The sequence below is a fragment of the Heterodontus francisci genome, chromosome 6 (genome assembly GCF_036365525.1).
Source record: "Heterodontus francisci isolate sHetFra1 chromosome 6, sHetFra1.hap1, whole genome shotgun sequence".
In the NCBI taxonomy this organism is placed as follows: domain Eukaryota; kingdom Metazoa; phylum Chordata; class Chondrichthyes; order Heterodontiformes; family Heterodontidae; genus Heterodontus; species Heterodontus francisci.
The window spans coordinates 4,323,152-4,338,544 of record NC_090376.1 but is presented as its reverse complement, the minus strand read 5'-3'; the positions used below and the strand labels follow the sequence as shown (position 1 = coordinate 4,338,544).

At 46.6% G+C, this 15,393-nt stretch overlaps 1 protein-coding gene across 2 annotated transcripts in view; it reads left to right on the top strand.

The window, feature by feature from the left end:
* The window catches only part of stim1b (stromal interaction molecule 1b), a 244,786-nt gene that overhangs the window by 119,966 nt on the left and 109,427 nt on the right, over nt 1–15,393 (top strand). For both annotated transcript variants that reach the window (XM_068032988.1, XM_068032987.1), the window contains exon 3: nt 11,146–11,260. In XM_068032988.1, the coding sequence (XP_067889089.1) occupies nt 11,146–11,260 (115 nt within the window). The remainder of the gene's footprint in view (nt 1–11,145; nt 11,261–15,393) is intronic.

Genomic DNA, 15,393 nt, shown 5'->3' with positions numbered 1-15,393 from the left:
CCCATCTTCATTTCCTAAAACAAAGTCTAAAACTACGCCCACTCTTGTTGGACTTGCTCCATATGGGGCAAAAAACTTCTCCTGAATGCACCTCAAGAATTCTGCTCCCTGAATTCCTTTCGCACTAAAATTATCCCAGTTAATATTGGGGTAATTAAAATCCCCTACTATTACTGCCCTATTGTTCTTGCACTTCTCAGAGATTTACCTAAATATCTGCTCTTCTATCTCCCTCTGACTGTTAGGGGATAAACTCCCAGCAGTGTGATTGCCCCTTTTTTTGTTCCTTAGCTCAATCCTTCCTCACAGCTGTAATAGTTTCCTTGACCAAAATTGCCACTCCCCCTCCTTTCTTATCCCCCTCCCTATCGCATTTGAAAACCCTGTAACCAGGAACGTTGAACTGCCATTCCTGTCCCTCCTTAAGCCTTGTTTCTGTAATAACTATGATGTCATGCTACCATGTGTCTATCTGTGCCCTCAGCTCACTTGCTTTATTTGCTATACTCATTGCATTGAAATAGATACCCTTGAGCACTGCCAAACCTTTTTTTATTTTCTAACCCTCGTTTCCTCTGTCTTGCAGACTCATTCATTAATTTTCCGCCTTCCATTTTCATTTCTGATTTTGTCCCAACTGAGTCTACTCTCCGGTCCCCATCCCCCTGCCAAACTAGTTTAAACCCTCCCCAACGGCACTCGCAAAACGTCCCGCACAGAACTCAGTCCCGGCTCTGTTCAGGTGCAACCCGTCCGGCCTGTACAGGTCCCATCACCCCCAGAGCCGGTCACAATGTCCCAGGAATCTGAAGCTCTCCCTCCTGCCCCATCTTTCCAGCCACGCATTCATCTGTCTTATCCTTCTATTTCTATACTCACTTGCGCGTGGCACTGGGCGTAATCAGGGGATTACTACTTTTGAGATCCTGCTTGCTAATTTCTTACCTAGCTCTCTAAATTCTGACTGTAAGACCACATTTTCTTTCTAGTGTTCGCGGTTGGGGAGGGAAGGAGAAGGTGTGGAAGAGATGGTGAGATGGAGAAGAAAGTGGAGGAATGTGAGGAGAGAAGGGGTTTTGAGCACAGTTTTGAGAATGCTCAAAAAACCTCATTCCTTAAACAGCTTTTGGAGCACTAATTAATTTTAAGTGCAGTGACCGTTACAGAGCGAAACATGACGGCCATTTTGTGAGGCTCCATAAATAGCGGTGAGCGGCCATTTAATCAGTTTTTGATTGAGGAAGGGATGTTGGCCAAGGGAACTCTGAGCCGTTGGAACAGACAGATTGGACCATTGATTTAATTTTTGACTGAAGGGAGGCACCTCTGATAATGCTGCAGCCCCCAGATTAGTGGTGTGGAATCTCGTCTCCCGGAACTTGATTGCTATTGTGGATAAGAAATTATGGGGAGTGTGTCTCCCTGGTGCCTTGTCCTGATTTGGAAATGGAAGCTTTCCTTCTGAATGTGTCAACTGTGGCCCAGTGGGTGCCACTCTTACCTCTGACTCAAGTCCTAATCCAGAGACTTGAGTCCGTATGCCAGGCTGAGACTTCCACTGCCAGTACTGAGGGCGAGTTGTACTGTTGGAGGTGTCATCTCACAAATGAGACTTTAAACCGGGATCCCATCTGCCTCTCGGGTAGATATAAAAGATCCCATGGCACTATTTCGAAGAGCAGGGGAGTTCTCCCTAATGTCCTGGGACCAACATTTATCCCTCAACCAACATCACTAAAAACAGATTATCTGATCATTCTCACATTGGGGAGCTTTCTGTATGCAAATTGGCTCCCCGTTTTCTACATTACAACATTGGCTGCATTTCAAAAGTACTTCATTGGCCATACATCAAGTGTTTTGTGATGTTCTGGAGTCATTAAAGGCACTGTAGAAATGCAAGTTCTTCTCTCTCTGTCTTTCACTTGTCTGCCTCTCCTGGTGCAGGAATGGGACCTTACCTCAAAGAACAAAGAACAGTACAGCACAGGAACAGGCCATTCGGCCCTCCAAGCCTGCGCCAATCTTGATGCCTGTCTAAACTAAAACCTTCTGCACTTCCGGGGACCGTATCCCTCTATTCCCATCCTATTCATGTATTTGTCAAGATGCCTCTTAAACGTCATTATCGTATCTGCTTCCACCATCTCCCCCGGCAGCAAGTTCCAGGCATTCACCACCCTCTGTGTAAAGAACTTGCCTCGCACATCCCCTCTAAACTTGTCCCCTCGCACCTTAAACCTATGTCCCCTAGTAACTGACTCTTCCACCCTGGGAAAAAGCTTCTGACTATCCACTCTGTCCATGCCGCTCATAACTTTGTAAACCTCTATCATGTCCCCCCTCCACCTCCGTCGTTCCAGTGAAAACAATCCGAGTTTATCCAACCTCTCCTCATAGCTAATGCCCTCCAGACCAGGCAACATCCTGGTAAACCTCCTCTGTACCCTCTCCAAAGCCTCCACGTCCTTCTGGTAATGTGGCGACCAGAATTGCACGCAATATTCTAAGTGTGGCCTAACTAAAGTTCTGTACAGCTGCAGCATGACTTGCCAATTTTTATACTCTGTGCTCCGACCGATGAAGGCAAGCATGCCGTATGCCTTCTTGACTACCTTATCCACCTGCATTGCCACTTTCAGTGACCTGTGGACCTGTACGCCCAGATCTCTCTGCCTGTCAATACTCCGAAGGGTTCTGCCATTTACTGTATACCTCCCATCTGCATTAGATCTTCCAAAATGCATTACCTCACATTTGTCCGGATTAAACTCCATCTGCCATTTCTCCGCCCAAGTCTCCAACCGATCTATATCCTGCTGTATCCTCTGACAATCCTCATCACTATCCGCAACTCCACCAACCTTTGCGTCGTCCGCAAACTTACTAATCAGACCAGCTACATTTTCCTCCAAATCATTTATCTATACTACAAACAGCAAAGGTCCCAGCACTGATCCCTGCGGAACACCACTCGTCACATCCCTCGTCACATCCCTCCATTCAGAAAAGCACCCTTCCACTGCTACCCTCTGTCTTCTATGACTGAGCCAGTTCTGTATCCATCTTGCCAGCTCACCTCTGATCCCGTGTGACTTCACCTTTTGTACCAGCCTGCCATGAGGGACCTTGTCAAAGGCTTTACTGAAGTCCATATAGACATCATCCACTGCCCTTCCTTCATCAATCATCTTTGTCACTTCCTCAAAAAACTCAATCAAATTAGTGAGACATGACCTCCCCTTCACAAAACCATGCCGCCTCTCACTAATAAGTCCATTTATTTCCAAATGGGAGTAAATCCTGTCCCGAAGAATCCTCTCTAATAATTTCCCTACCACTGACGGAAGGCTCACCGGCCTATAATTTCCTGGATTATCCTTGCTACCCTTCTTATCAAAGGAACAACGTTGGCTATTCTCCAGTCCTCTGGGACCTCACCTGTAGCCAATGAGGATGCAAAGATTTCTGTCAAGGCCCCAGCAATTTCTTCCCTTGCCTCCCTCGGTATTCTAGGGTAGATCCCATCAGGCCCTGGGGACTTATCTACCTTAATGCTTTGCAAGACACCCAACACCTCCTCCTTTTTGATAATGAGATGACTGAGACTATCTGCACTCCCTTCCCTAGGCTCATCATCCACCAAGTCCTTCTCTTTGGTGAATACTGATGCAAAGTACTCATTTAGTACCTCACCCATTTCCTCTGGCTCCACACATAGATTCCCTTCTTTGTCCTTGAGCGGGCCAACCTTTCCCTAGTTACCTCCTCAGCACTGGTCGGGTATCTTGCCAGCTCGTGGCAGTTTTGGTCCAAGCTCAGCAATGGGCCAACTCCATCTCGACCAAGAAAAAGAAACGGCTACTGTCCTGACCTCCATGGTAACTTTACCCACATCACACTGCTCAGGATTTAGTTATTACCTAAAGCACAATTAAGAGAACAAAGTGACTGTTCATAGAACCGTAGAATGATTACAGCACAGAAGGAGGCCATTTGGCTTATCATGTCTGTGCCGGCTCTCTGCAAGAGCAACTCACCGAGTCCCACTCCCGCACCTTTTCACCGTAACCCTGCAAATTTTTTCTTTTCAAATAATTATCCAATTGTCTTTTGAATATCTCTATTGAATCTGCCTCAACCACTGAGGCAGTGCATTCCAGATCCGAACCACTCACTATGTAAAATAAAAAGTTTTCCTCATGTCACCATTGCTTTTTAGCCATGTTCTTATTGAATGGTCGAGCAGACCCTGAGGGCTGAATGGTCTACTCCTACTCCTATTTTTTAATGTTCTTTTGAAAACAAGGATGAGAATTTTTAAAATTGAGGCCAGACCAGGAGCCACTGTTGGTCAGCGAGCACAGGAGGTGATAAGTGAATGGAATTTGGTGCGAGTTCGGATACCGACAGCAGAGTTTTGGATGAGCTGAAGTTTATGAAAAGTGGAAGGTGGGAGACCAGCCAGGAGAGCATTGGAATAGTTGAGTGCCAAGGTAACAAAGGCACGGATGTTGCCATGCAACTGGAAATAAAGCCACAGGCAATATTTTGCAGTCAGATGGACCCTGCTTATTTCCTGAAGGAAGGTTGTGAATACCAAATAATTCCTGACTCCTCCCTGGCAAGAGGCTGGAATGCAGTTACTGTGGGAAACCAGTCAGCCAGAGGTAACAGTGCCACATCCTGCAGCATTGAGACAGACTACTTTTCATTCCTCCAAAATATCCAGGGATGGCGAACCTGCACTGCAGCTCCAGCTCACCTTTACAAACCATGCACAAAACAGCACTGCAGTCCCCACAAAAACGATTGCTTTTTAAAATTTTTTATTATTTAGAGATACAGCACTGAAACAGGCCCTTTGGCCCACCGAGTCTGTGCTGACCATCAACCACCCATTTGTACTAATCCCATATTCCTACCACATCCCCACCTGTCCCTATATTCCCCTACCACCTACCTATACTAGGGGCAATTTATAATGGCCAATTTACCTATCAACCTGCAAGTCTTTGGCTTTGGGAGGAAACCGGAGCACCCGGCAAAAACCCACGCGGTCACAGGGAGAACTTGCAAACTCCGCACAGGCAGTACCCAGAATTGAACCCAGGTCACTGGAGCTGTGAAGCTGCGGTGCTAATTGAAAAATTGCTTATTGAGAAAGTGTTACTCTTTTCCCTAATTCCCTCCTTCCTCAATGTCTAACTTTTGTTTCTCCCTTTGCCTCTCACTCCTCTTTTGATTCCAGTTTCTCCTTCCCCTCCCCACCACCTCTCAGCCTGCCTTCTTAGATGCCCATTTCTCAGACTCTTTCCGAATGCCTTAAACAACAGCTTCCATTAAAATTGCTTCTACCCAGGATCTGTGTTGCTTGAAATTCAGCCAAGCAAAATGAAGAGATAAGAAATTCTCATTCATTACTGGTGGGCACAGGTCTGTCACTGTCTAACTCTGGGGTACAGTATTGGTGGGCACAGGTCTGTCACTGTATAACACTGGGGTACAGTATTGGTGGGTACAGGTCTGTCACTTCATAAAACTGGGGTACAGTATTGGTGGGTACAGATCGGTCACTATAAAACTGGGGTACAGTATTGGTGGGTACAGAGCGGTCACTATATAACTGGGGTACAGTACTGGTGGGTACAGAGTGGTCACTATAAAACTGGGGTACAGTACTGGTGGGTACAGATCGGTCACTATATAACTGGGGTACAGTATTGGTGGGTACAAGTCTGTCACTGTATAAAACTGGGGTACAGTACTGGTGGGTACAGAGCGGTCACTATAAAACTGGGGTACAGTACTGGTGGGTACAGAGCGGTCACTATATAACTGGGGTACAGTACTGGTGGGTACAGGTCTGTCACTGTATAAAACTGGGGTACAGTACTGGTGGGTACAGAGCGGTCACTATAAAACTGGGGTACAGTACTGGTGGGTACAGAGCGGTCACTATATAACTGGGGTACAGTACTGGTGGGTACAGGTCTGTCACTGTATAAAACTGGGGTACAGTACTGGTGGGTACAGGTCTGTCACTTTCTAACTCTGGGGTACAGTACTGGTGGGTACAGGTCTGTCACTTTCTAACTCTGGGGTACAGTACTGGTGGGTACAGGTCTGTCACTTTCTAACTCTGGGGTACAGTACTGGTGGGTACAGGTCTGTCACTGTATAATACTGGGGTACAATACTGGTGGGTACAGGTCTGTCACTGTATAACTCTGGGGTACAGTACTGGTGGGTACAGGTCTGTCACTGTATAAAACTGGGGTACAGTACTGGTGGGTACAGGTCTGTCACTGTCTAACTCTGGGGTACAGTACTGGTGGGTACAGGTCTGTCACTGTATAATACTGGGGTACATTACTGGTGGGTACAGGTCTGTCACTGTATAATACTGGGGTACATTACTGGTGGGTACAGGTCTGTCACTGTATAATACTGGGGTACATTACTGGTCTGTCACTTTCTAACTCTGGGGTACAGTACTGGTGGGTACAGGTCTGTCACTGTATAATACTGGGGTACAATACTGGTGGGTACAGGTCTGTCACTGTATAACTCTGGGGTATAGTACTGATGGGTACAGGTCTGTCACTGTATAACTCTGGGGTATAGTACTGGTGGGTACAGGTCTGTCACTGTATAACTCTGGGGTATAGTACTGGTGGGTACAGGTCTGTCACTGTATAACTCTGGGGTATAGTACTGGTGGGTACAGGTCTGTCACTGTCCAACTCTGGGGTACAGTATTGGTGGGTACAGGTCTGTCACTGTATAATACTGGGGTACAATACTGGTGGGTACAGGTCTGTCACTGTATAACTCTGGGGTACAGTACTGGTGGGTACAGGTCTGTCACTGTCCAACTCTGGGGTACAGTATTGGTGGGTACAGAGCGGTCACTATATAACTGGGGTGCCGTACTGGTGGGTACAGGTCTGTCACTTTATAACACTGGGGTACAGTACTGGTGGGTACAGGTCTGTCACTGTATAAAACTGGGGTACAGTACTGGTGGGTACAGAGCGGTCACTATAAAACTGGGGTACAGTACTGGTGGGTACAGATCGGTCACTATAAAACTGGGGTACAGTACTGGTGGGTACAGGTCTGTCACTTTATAAAACTGGGGTACAGTACTGGTGGGTACAGATCGGTCACTATAAAACTGGGGTACAGTACTGGTGGGTACAGGTCTGTCACTTTATAAAACTGGGGTACAGTACTGGTGGATACAGAGCGGTCACTATATAACTGGGGTACAGTACTGGTGGGTACAGAGCGGTCACTATATAACTGGGGTACAGTACTGGTGGGTACAGATCGGTCACTATAAAACTGGGGTACAGTACTGGTGGGTACAGATCGGTCACTATAAAACTGGGGTACAGTACTGGTGGGTACAGATCGGTCACTATAAAACTGGGGTACAGTACTGGTGGGTACAGATCGGTCACTATAAAACTGGGGTACAGTACTGGTGGGTACAGGTCTGTCACTGTATAAAACTGGGGTACAATACTGGTGGGTACAGAGCGGTCACTATATAACTGGGGTACAGTACTGGTGGGTACAGAGCGGTCACTATAAAACTGTGGTACAGTATTGGTGGGTACAAGTCTGTCACTGTATAAAACTGGGGTACAGTACTGGTGGGTACAGGTCTGTCACTGTCTAACTCTGGGGTACAGTACTGGTGGGTACAGGTCTGTCACTTTCTAACTCTGGGGTACAGTACTGGTGGATACAGGTCTGTGACTGTCTAACTCTGGGGTACAGTACTGGTGGGTACAGGTCTGTCACTGTATAAAACTGGGGTACAGTACTGGTGGATACAGGTCTGTCACTGTCTAACTCTGGGGTACAGTACTGGTGGGTACAGGTCTGTCACTGTCTAACTCTGGGGTACAGTACTGGTGGGTACAGGTCTGTCACTTTCTAACTCTGGGGTACAGTACTGGTGGGTACAGGTCTGTCACTGTATAATACTGGGGTACATTACTGGTGGGTACAGATCTGTCACTGTATAATACTGGGGTACATTACTGGTGGGTACAGGTCTGTCACTTTCTAACTCTGGGGTACAGTACTGGTGGGTACAGGTCTGTCACTGTATAATACTGGGGTACAATACTGGTGGGGACAGGTCTGTCACTGTATAACTCTGGGGTATAGTACTGATGGGTACAGGTCTGTCACTGTATAACTCTGGGGTATAGTACTGGTGGGTACAGGTCTGTCACTGTATAACTCTGGGGTATAGTACTGGTGGGTACAGGTCTGTCACTTTCTAACTCTGGGGTACAGTACTGGTGGGTACAGGTCTGTCACTCTATAATACTGGAGTATAATACTGGTGGGTACAGGTCTGTCACTGTATAACTCTGGGGTACAATACTGGTGGGTACAGGTCTGTCACTATAACTCTGGGGTACAGTACTGGTGGGTACAGGTCTGTCACTGTCCAACTCTGGGGTACAGTACTGGTGGGTACAGGTCTGTCACTGTCCAACTCTGGGGTACAGTACTGGTGGGTACAGGTCTGTCACTATAACACTGGGGTACAGTACTGGTGGGTACAGGTCTGTCACTGTATAAAACTGGGTTACAGTACTGGTGGGTTCAGGTCTGTCACTGTAACACTGGGGTACAGTACTGGTGGGTACAGGTCTGTCACTGTATAAAACTGGGTTACAGTACTGGTGGGTTCAGGTCTGTCACTATAACACTGGGGTACAGTACTGGTGGGTACAGGTCTGTCACTGTATAAAACTGGGGTACAATACTGGTGGGTTCAGGTCTGTCACTATAACACTGGGGTACAGTACTGGTGGGTACAGGTCTGTCACTGTATAAAACTGGGGTACAGTACTGGTGGGTACAGGTCTGTCACAGTCTAACTCTGGGTTACAGTACTGGTGGGTGCAGGTCTGTCACTGTCTAACTCGGGTACAGTACTGGTGGGTACAGGACTGTCACTTTATAAAACTGGGGTACAGTGCTGGTGGGTACAGGTCTGTCACTGTCTAACTCTGGGGTACAGTACTGGTGGGTACAGGTCTGTCACTTTATAAAACTGGGGTACAGTGCTGGTGGGTACAGGTCTGTCACTGTCTAACTCTGGGGTACAGTACTGGTGGGTACAGGTCTGTCACTTTATAAAACTGGGGTACAGTGCTGGTGGGTACAGGTCTGTCACAGTATAAAACTGGGGTACAGTACTGGTGGATACAGGTCTGTCACTTTATAAAACTGGGGTACAATACTGGTGGGTACAAAGGAAAACAGAATCCTCTGAAAATACTTAGCAGTTCAGGCCAGATCTGTGGAGATGCTGAATTCAGCCAATCACTAGTTGAGTTCCGGTAGGTGCAAGTTTATTTCCAGCGGAGGTAGAATGATGAATAATTTTTCAGAGATGAAATAAGGCAATTATAGATGACGTATAATGGAGCATTAAAGCTTACTGCCTTAAGTGATGCTTTTCCTGTAGCTTACTAGCTCCAAAATACCTGGTAACAATGCAGATTAAAAGGATGAAAGTGTTCTGTACCTGTTGGAAATCCAAGTAATTATTTCCCAATTTGCAGTGAGTTTTAACCCTGCGCAGTGACATTAACGTGCAGCACAGGAGGCCAGACAGACACAGTACAAATACAACTCATTGAATATTGAATTAATAACAAAAAGTGCTGGGAATACTCAGCAGGTCTGGTAACTCTGCTTCTCTCGCCACAGATGCTAACGTTTCAGGTCAGTCACCTTTCATCAGAACTCTCCACAGATGCTGCCGGACCGGCTGAGTATTTCCAGCACTTTTTGTTTTTATTTCAGATTTCCAGCATCTGCAGTATTTAGCTTTTATTTCGTTGAATATTGAGTCGTGCTGCCCAGTATTGGGATGTTTGCGTGGTCACAAACTGTCTTGTCTCTCTCTCTGATTGCCACTACTGTAACCGTTAGCCTTCCAAAGCTTTCTTCCTGTTTCACTGACTCCTGTGCCAGAGAAAGCACCATTTTCTTTGGTGTGAGAAAGTGTGTACTGAGGAGATGGGAGAGATGTCTTTACAGAGGATTGTCAAAGTGCTTGATCACAGTTCAAGCAGAGACCAATACATCTTTTAAGGGAAGAGTACATATACATTTGAACCATGGGGAGAATGTAATTAGTTTTTGAGTTTTCTAGTAAACAGTTGACATAGAGCCAAAGGCTGTCTGCCTCCTCCTGTGCTGTAAATGTCTGTGATTCCTCTGAACCTCCAAAAGCCCTGTCCCACAACCTTCTCTTCCATGTTACATCCTCACTGGTGAAGTCAAGATATCCTTTCTAACTCTGCATTTCTCCCGTCCTGCAGCCTTTGGAAATTCTCCAGACCATCACTAAATCCCTGATTCACTGCAAACTTCCCCCCACTCTCCTAACCCTCCAGTTCACTTCATTTAAAAAAGGTTGGTATGGTTCCTAAGAATTGGCATTGTGTTTAGTGTTTTTACCTCAACTCCCAGGAAAGACCATCATCGGTTTTTCTCTCTAGGACTGGTTTTTCTTATATGAAAAAAAGCTCCTGGTATTATAAATTGTATTGTGAGTTAAGCATGTATTTGACTCGGTAGGCCTTTTCAACAAGTGCCAGCAAGTGGTTTTATGGCCTTGATAGATAATGATTGGGGAAGCCTGGCAGATTTATACACCTTCCTAGCCTGGATGGGAGTTGAGGTCCTTTATCATAAGCTAGCTGCTGTCCTGTCTGAGGGCAGCCTAACACTGCATAGGCTGGGAATCAATCCAAAGGCTGCTGGCTTGTCTGATTTACTATTATGTGAGATAGTGCCTTTGTGTCAGTAAGCCATGGTGGGGGCAAGAGACTGGAGAAACTTCAATTTCATTTTTGAGCATATCTTCATCCCAGCTAATTCTGAAGGAGTTGATGAGCGTAGCATTCGCTGCTTTTACTGGGAGCCTTGTGGGAGAGGGAGGTCAGCCATCCACGAGACTGGGTATAGGGGATGCTTAGTTTTCATAGTGACGTGGTGCGTGGATGCTGTAACAGGCATTAAGCTGATACAGGTATCCTGGGCAATTGACTGTCTGGAGCCCTGTTAATCATTAATGCCAGTTTTTTTTCCTGATAGTTTTTACGAGAAGATCTGAACTACCAAGATGCAGCAGCGAAGCACAGCACGTTTCATGGAGGGGATAAGCTGATCAGTGTGGAGGACCTATGGAAATCGTGGAAAAGCTCCGAAGGTAAATGCAGGCACGCACCGCTGGGGAACTCTTTCTCCTGCACTCTATTCAGCAGTCAGGTAGAACAAAGAACAAAGAAAATTACAGCACAGGGACAGGACCTTCGGCCCTCCAAGCCTGCGCCGATCCAGATCCTCTATCTAAACATGACGCTTATTTTCTAAGGGTCTGTATCTCTTTGCTTCCTGCCCATTCATGTATCTGTCTAGATACATCTTAAAAGACGCTATCGTGCCCACGTCTACCACCTCCGCTGGCAACGCGTTCCAGGCACCCACCACCCTCTGCGTAAAGAACTTACCACGCATATCCCCCCTAAACTTTTCCCCTTTCACTTTGAACTCGTGACCCCTAGTAATTGAATCCCCCACTCTGGGAAAAAGCTTCTTGCTATCCACCCTGTCTATACCTCTCATGATTTTGTACACCTCAATCAGGTCCCCCCTCAACCTCCGTCTTTCTAATGAAAATAATCCTAATCTACTCAACCTCTCTTCATAGCTAGCGCCCTCCATACTAGGCAACATCCTGGTGAACCTCCTCTGCACCCTCTCCAAAGCATCCACATCCTTTTGGTAATGTGGCGACCAGAACTGCACGCAGTATTCCAAATGTGGCCGAACCAAAGTCCTATACAACTGTAACATGACCTGCCAACTCTTGTACTCAATACCCCGTCCGATGAAGGAAAGCATGCCGTATGCCTTCTTGACCACTCTATTGACCTGCGTTGCCACCTTCAGGGAACAATGGACCTGAACACCCAAATCTCTCTGTACATCAATTTTCCCCAGGACTTTTCCATTTACTGTATAGTTCACTCTTGAATTGGATCTTCCAAAATGCATCACCTCGCATTTGTCCTGATTGAACTCCATCTGCCATTTCTCTGCCCAACTCTCCAATCTATTTATATTCTGCTGTATTCTCTGACAGTCCCCTTCACTATCTGCTACTCCACCAATCTTAGTGTCGTCTGCAAACTTCCTAATCAGACCACCTATACTTTCCTCCAAATCGTTTATGTATATCACAAACAACAGTGGTCCCAGCACGGATCCCTGTGGAACACCACTGGTCACACGTCTCCATTTTGAGAAACTCCCTTCCACTGCTACTCTCTGTCTCCTGTTGCCCAGCCAGTTCTTTATCCATCTAGCTAGTACACCTTGGACCCCATGCGCCTTCACTTTCTCCATCAGCTTACCATGGGGAACCTTATTAAATGCCTTACTGCAGTCCATGTATATGACATCTACAGCCCTTCCCTCATCAATCAACTTTGTCACTTCCTCAAAGAATTCTATTAAGTTGGTAAGACATGACCTTCCCTGCACAAAACCATGTTGCCTATCACTGATAAGCCCATTTTCTTCCAAATGGGAATAGATCCTATCCCTCAGTAGCTTCTCCAGCAGCTTCCCTACCACTGACGTCAGGCTCACCGGTCTATAATTACCTGGATTTTCCCTGCTACCCTTCTTAAACAAGGGGCCAACATTAGCAATTCTCCAGTCCTCCGGGACCTCACCCGTGTTTAAGGATGCTGCAAAGATATCTGTTAAGGTCCCAGCTATTTCCTGTCTCGCTTCCCTCAGTAACCTGGGATAGATCCCATCCGGACCTGGGGACTTGTCCACCTTAATGCCTTTTAGAATACCCAACACTTCCTCCCTCCTTATGCCGACCTGACCTAGAGTAATCAAACATCTGTTCCTAACCTCAACATCCTTCATGTCCCTCTCCTCTGTGAATACCGATGCAAAGTACTCGTTTAGAATCTCACCCATTTTCTCTGACTCCACGCATAACTTTCCTCCTTTGTTCTTGAGTGGGCCAATCCTTTCTCTAGTTACCCTCTTGCTCCTTATATATGAATAAAAGGCTTTGGGATTTTCCTTAACACTGTTTGCTAAAGATATTTCATGACCCCTTTTAGCCCTCTTAATTCCTCGTTTCAGATTGGTCCTACATTCCCGATATTCTTTCAAAGCTTCGTCTTTCTTCAGCCTCCTGGACCTTATGTATGCTTCCTTTTTCCTCTTAGCTAGTCTCACAATTTCACCTGTCATCCATGGTTCCCTAATTTGCCATTTCTATCCCTCATTTTCACAGGAACATGTCTCTCCTGCACGCTAATCAACCTCTCTTTAAAAGCCTCCCACATATCACGTGTGGATTTACCTTCAAACAGCTGCTCCCAATTTACATTCCCCAGCTCCTGCCGAATTTTGGTATAGTTGGCCTTCCCCCAATTTAGCACTCTTCCTTTAGGACCACTCTCGTCTTTGTCCATGAGTATTTTAAAGCTTACGGAATTGTGATCACTATTCCCAAAGTAGTCCCCTACTGAAACTTCAACCACCTGGCCGGGCTCATTCCCCAACACCAGGTCCAGTATGGCCCCTTCCCGAGTTGGACTATTTACATACTGCTCTCGAAAACCCTCCTGGATGCTCCTGACAAATTCTGCTCCATCTAGACCTCTAACACTAAGTGAATCCCAGTCAATGTTGGGAAAATTAAAATCCCCTATCACCACCACTCTTTTGCTCCTACATCTTTCCATAATCTGTTTACATATTTGTACCTCTATCTCACGCTCGCTGTTGGGAGGCCTGTAGTACAGCCCCAACATTGTTACTGCACCCTTCCTATTTCTGAGTTCTGCCCATATTGCCTCACTGATCGAGTCCTCCATAGTGCCCTCCTTCAGCACAGCTGTGATATCCTCTTTGACCAGTAATGCAACTCCTCCACCCCTTTTACCTCCCTCTCTATCCCGCCTGAAGCATCGATATCCTGGGATATTTAGTTGCCAATCATGCCCTTCCCTCAACCAAGTCTCAGTAATAGCAATAACATCATACTCCCAGGTACTAATCCAAGCCCTAAGTTCATCTGCCTTACCTACTACACTTCTTGCATTAAAACAAATGCACCTCAGACCACCACTCCCTTTGCGTTCATCATCTGCTCCCTGCCTACTCTTCCCCTTAGTCACGCTGACTTCATTATCTAGTTCCTTACAGGCTTTCGTTACTACCTCCTTATTGTCCACTGACCTCCTCATTTGGTTCCCATCCCCCTGCCACGTTAATTTAAACCCTCCCCAACAGCGTTGGCAAAAGCACTCCCAAGGACATTGGTTCCAGTCCGGCCCAGGTGTAGACCGTCCAATTTGTAATAGTCCCACCTCCCCCAGAACCGGTCCCAATGTCCCAAAAAGCTGAACCCCTCCTTCCTGCACCATCTCTCAAGCCACGCATTCATCCTGACTATTCTTTCATTTCTACTCTGACTATCACGTGGCACTGGTAGCAATCCTGAGATTACTACCTCTGAGGTCCTACTTTTTAACTTTGGCTCCTAAGTCCCTAAATTCTGCTTGTAGGACCTCATCCCGTTTTTTACCTATATCATTGGTGCCTGTGTGCACAATGACAACTGGCTGTTCACCCTCCCCCTTCAGAATGTTCTGCAGCCGATCTGAGACATCCCTGACCCGTGCACCTGGGAGGCAACATACCATTCGGGAGTCTCGTTTTCGACCACAGAACCGCCTATACTTGTTTTGGAGGGAGATGACCGCAGGGGACTCCTGCGCTGCCTTCCTGCTCTTTCTCTGCCTTTTGGTCACCCATTCCCTTTCTCCCTCAGCAATCCTAATCTGCGGTATGACCAATTCTCTAAAGGTGCTATCCACGACCTCCTCAGCATCGTGCATGCTCCAAAGTGAGTCCATCCGCAGCTCCAGAGCCGTCATGCTGTCTAACAAGAGCTGCAGCTGGACACACTTCCTGCACGTGAAGGAGTCAGGGACATCAGCCGCGTCCCTGAGCTCCCACATTGAGCAAGAGGAGCATGACATGGGTCTGAGATCTCCTACCATTTTTCATCTTAAGCTTAACTTAGTTAAATGAAAAAGGAACGAAAAGTTTTTACCAATCACACGATAAAAAAAAGAAAAATAGAAAAAGCCTTACCTTATCTACACACCACCGAGTCCTTTTTTTTTGGTTAGAGGAGGAGGGCGGGTGGGAGCCACTACCTGTGTAGTGTCTCGGGTTTAGAAACGGCCCAAATATATAGGGTTTTACTTACCCAGCAGCCCCCTGGTCTCCGCCGAAAAC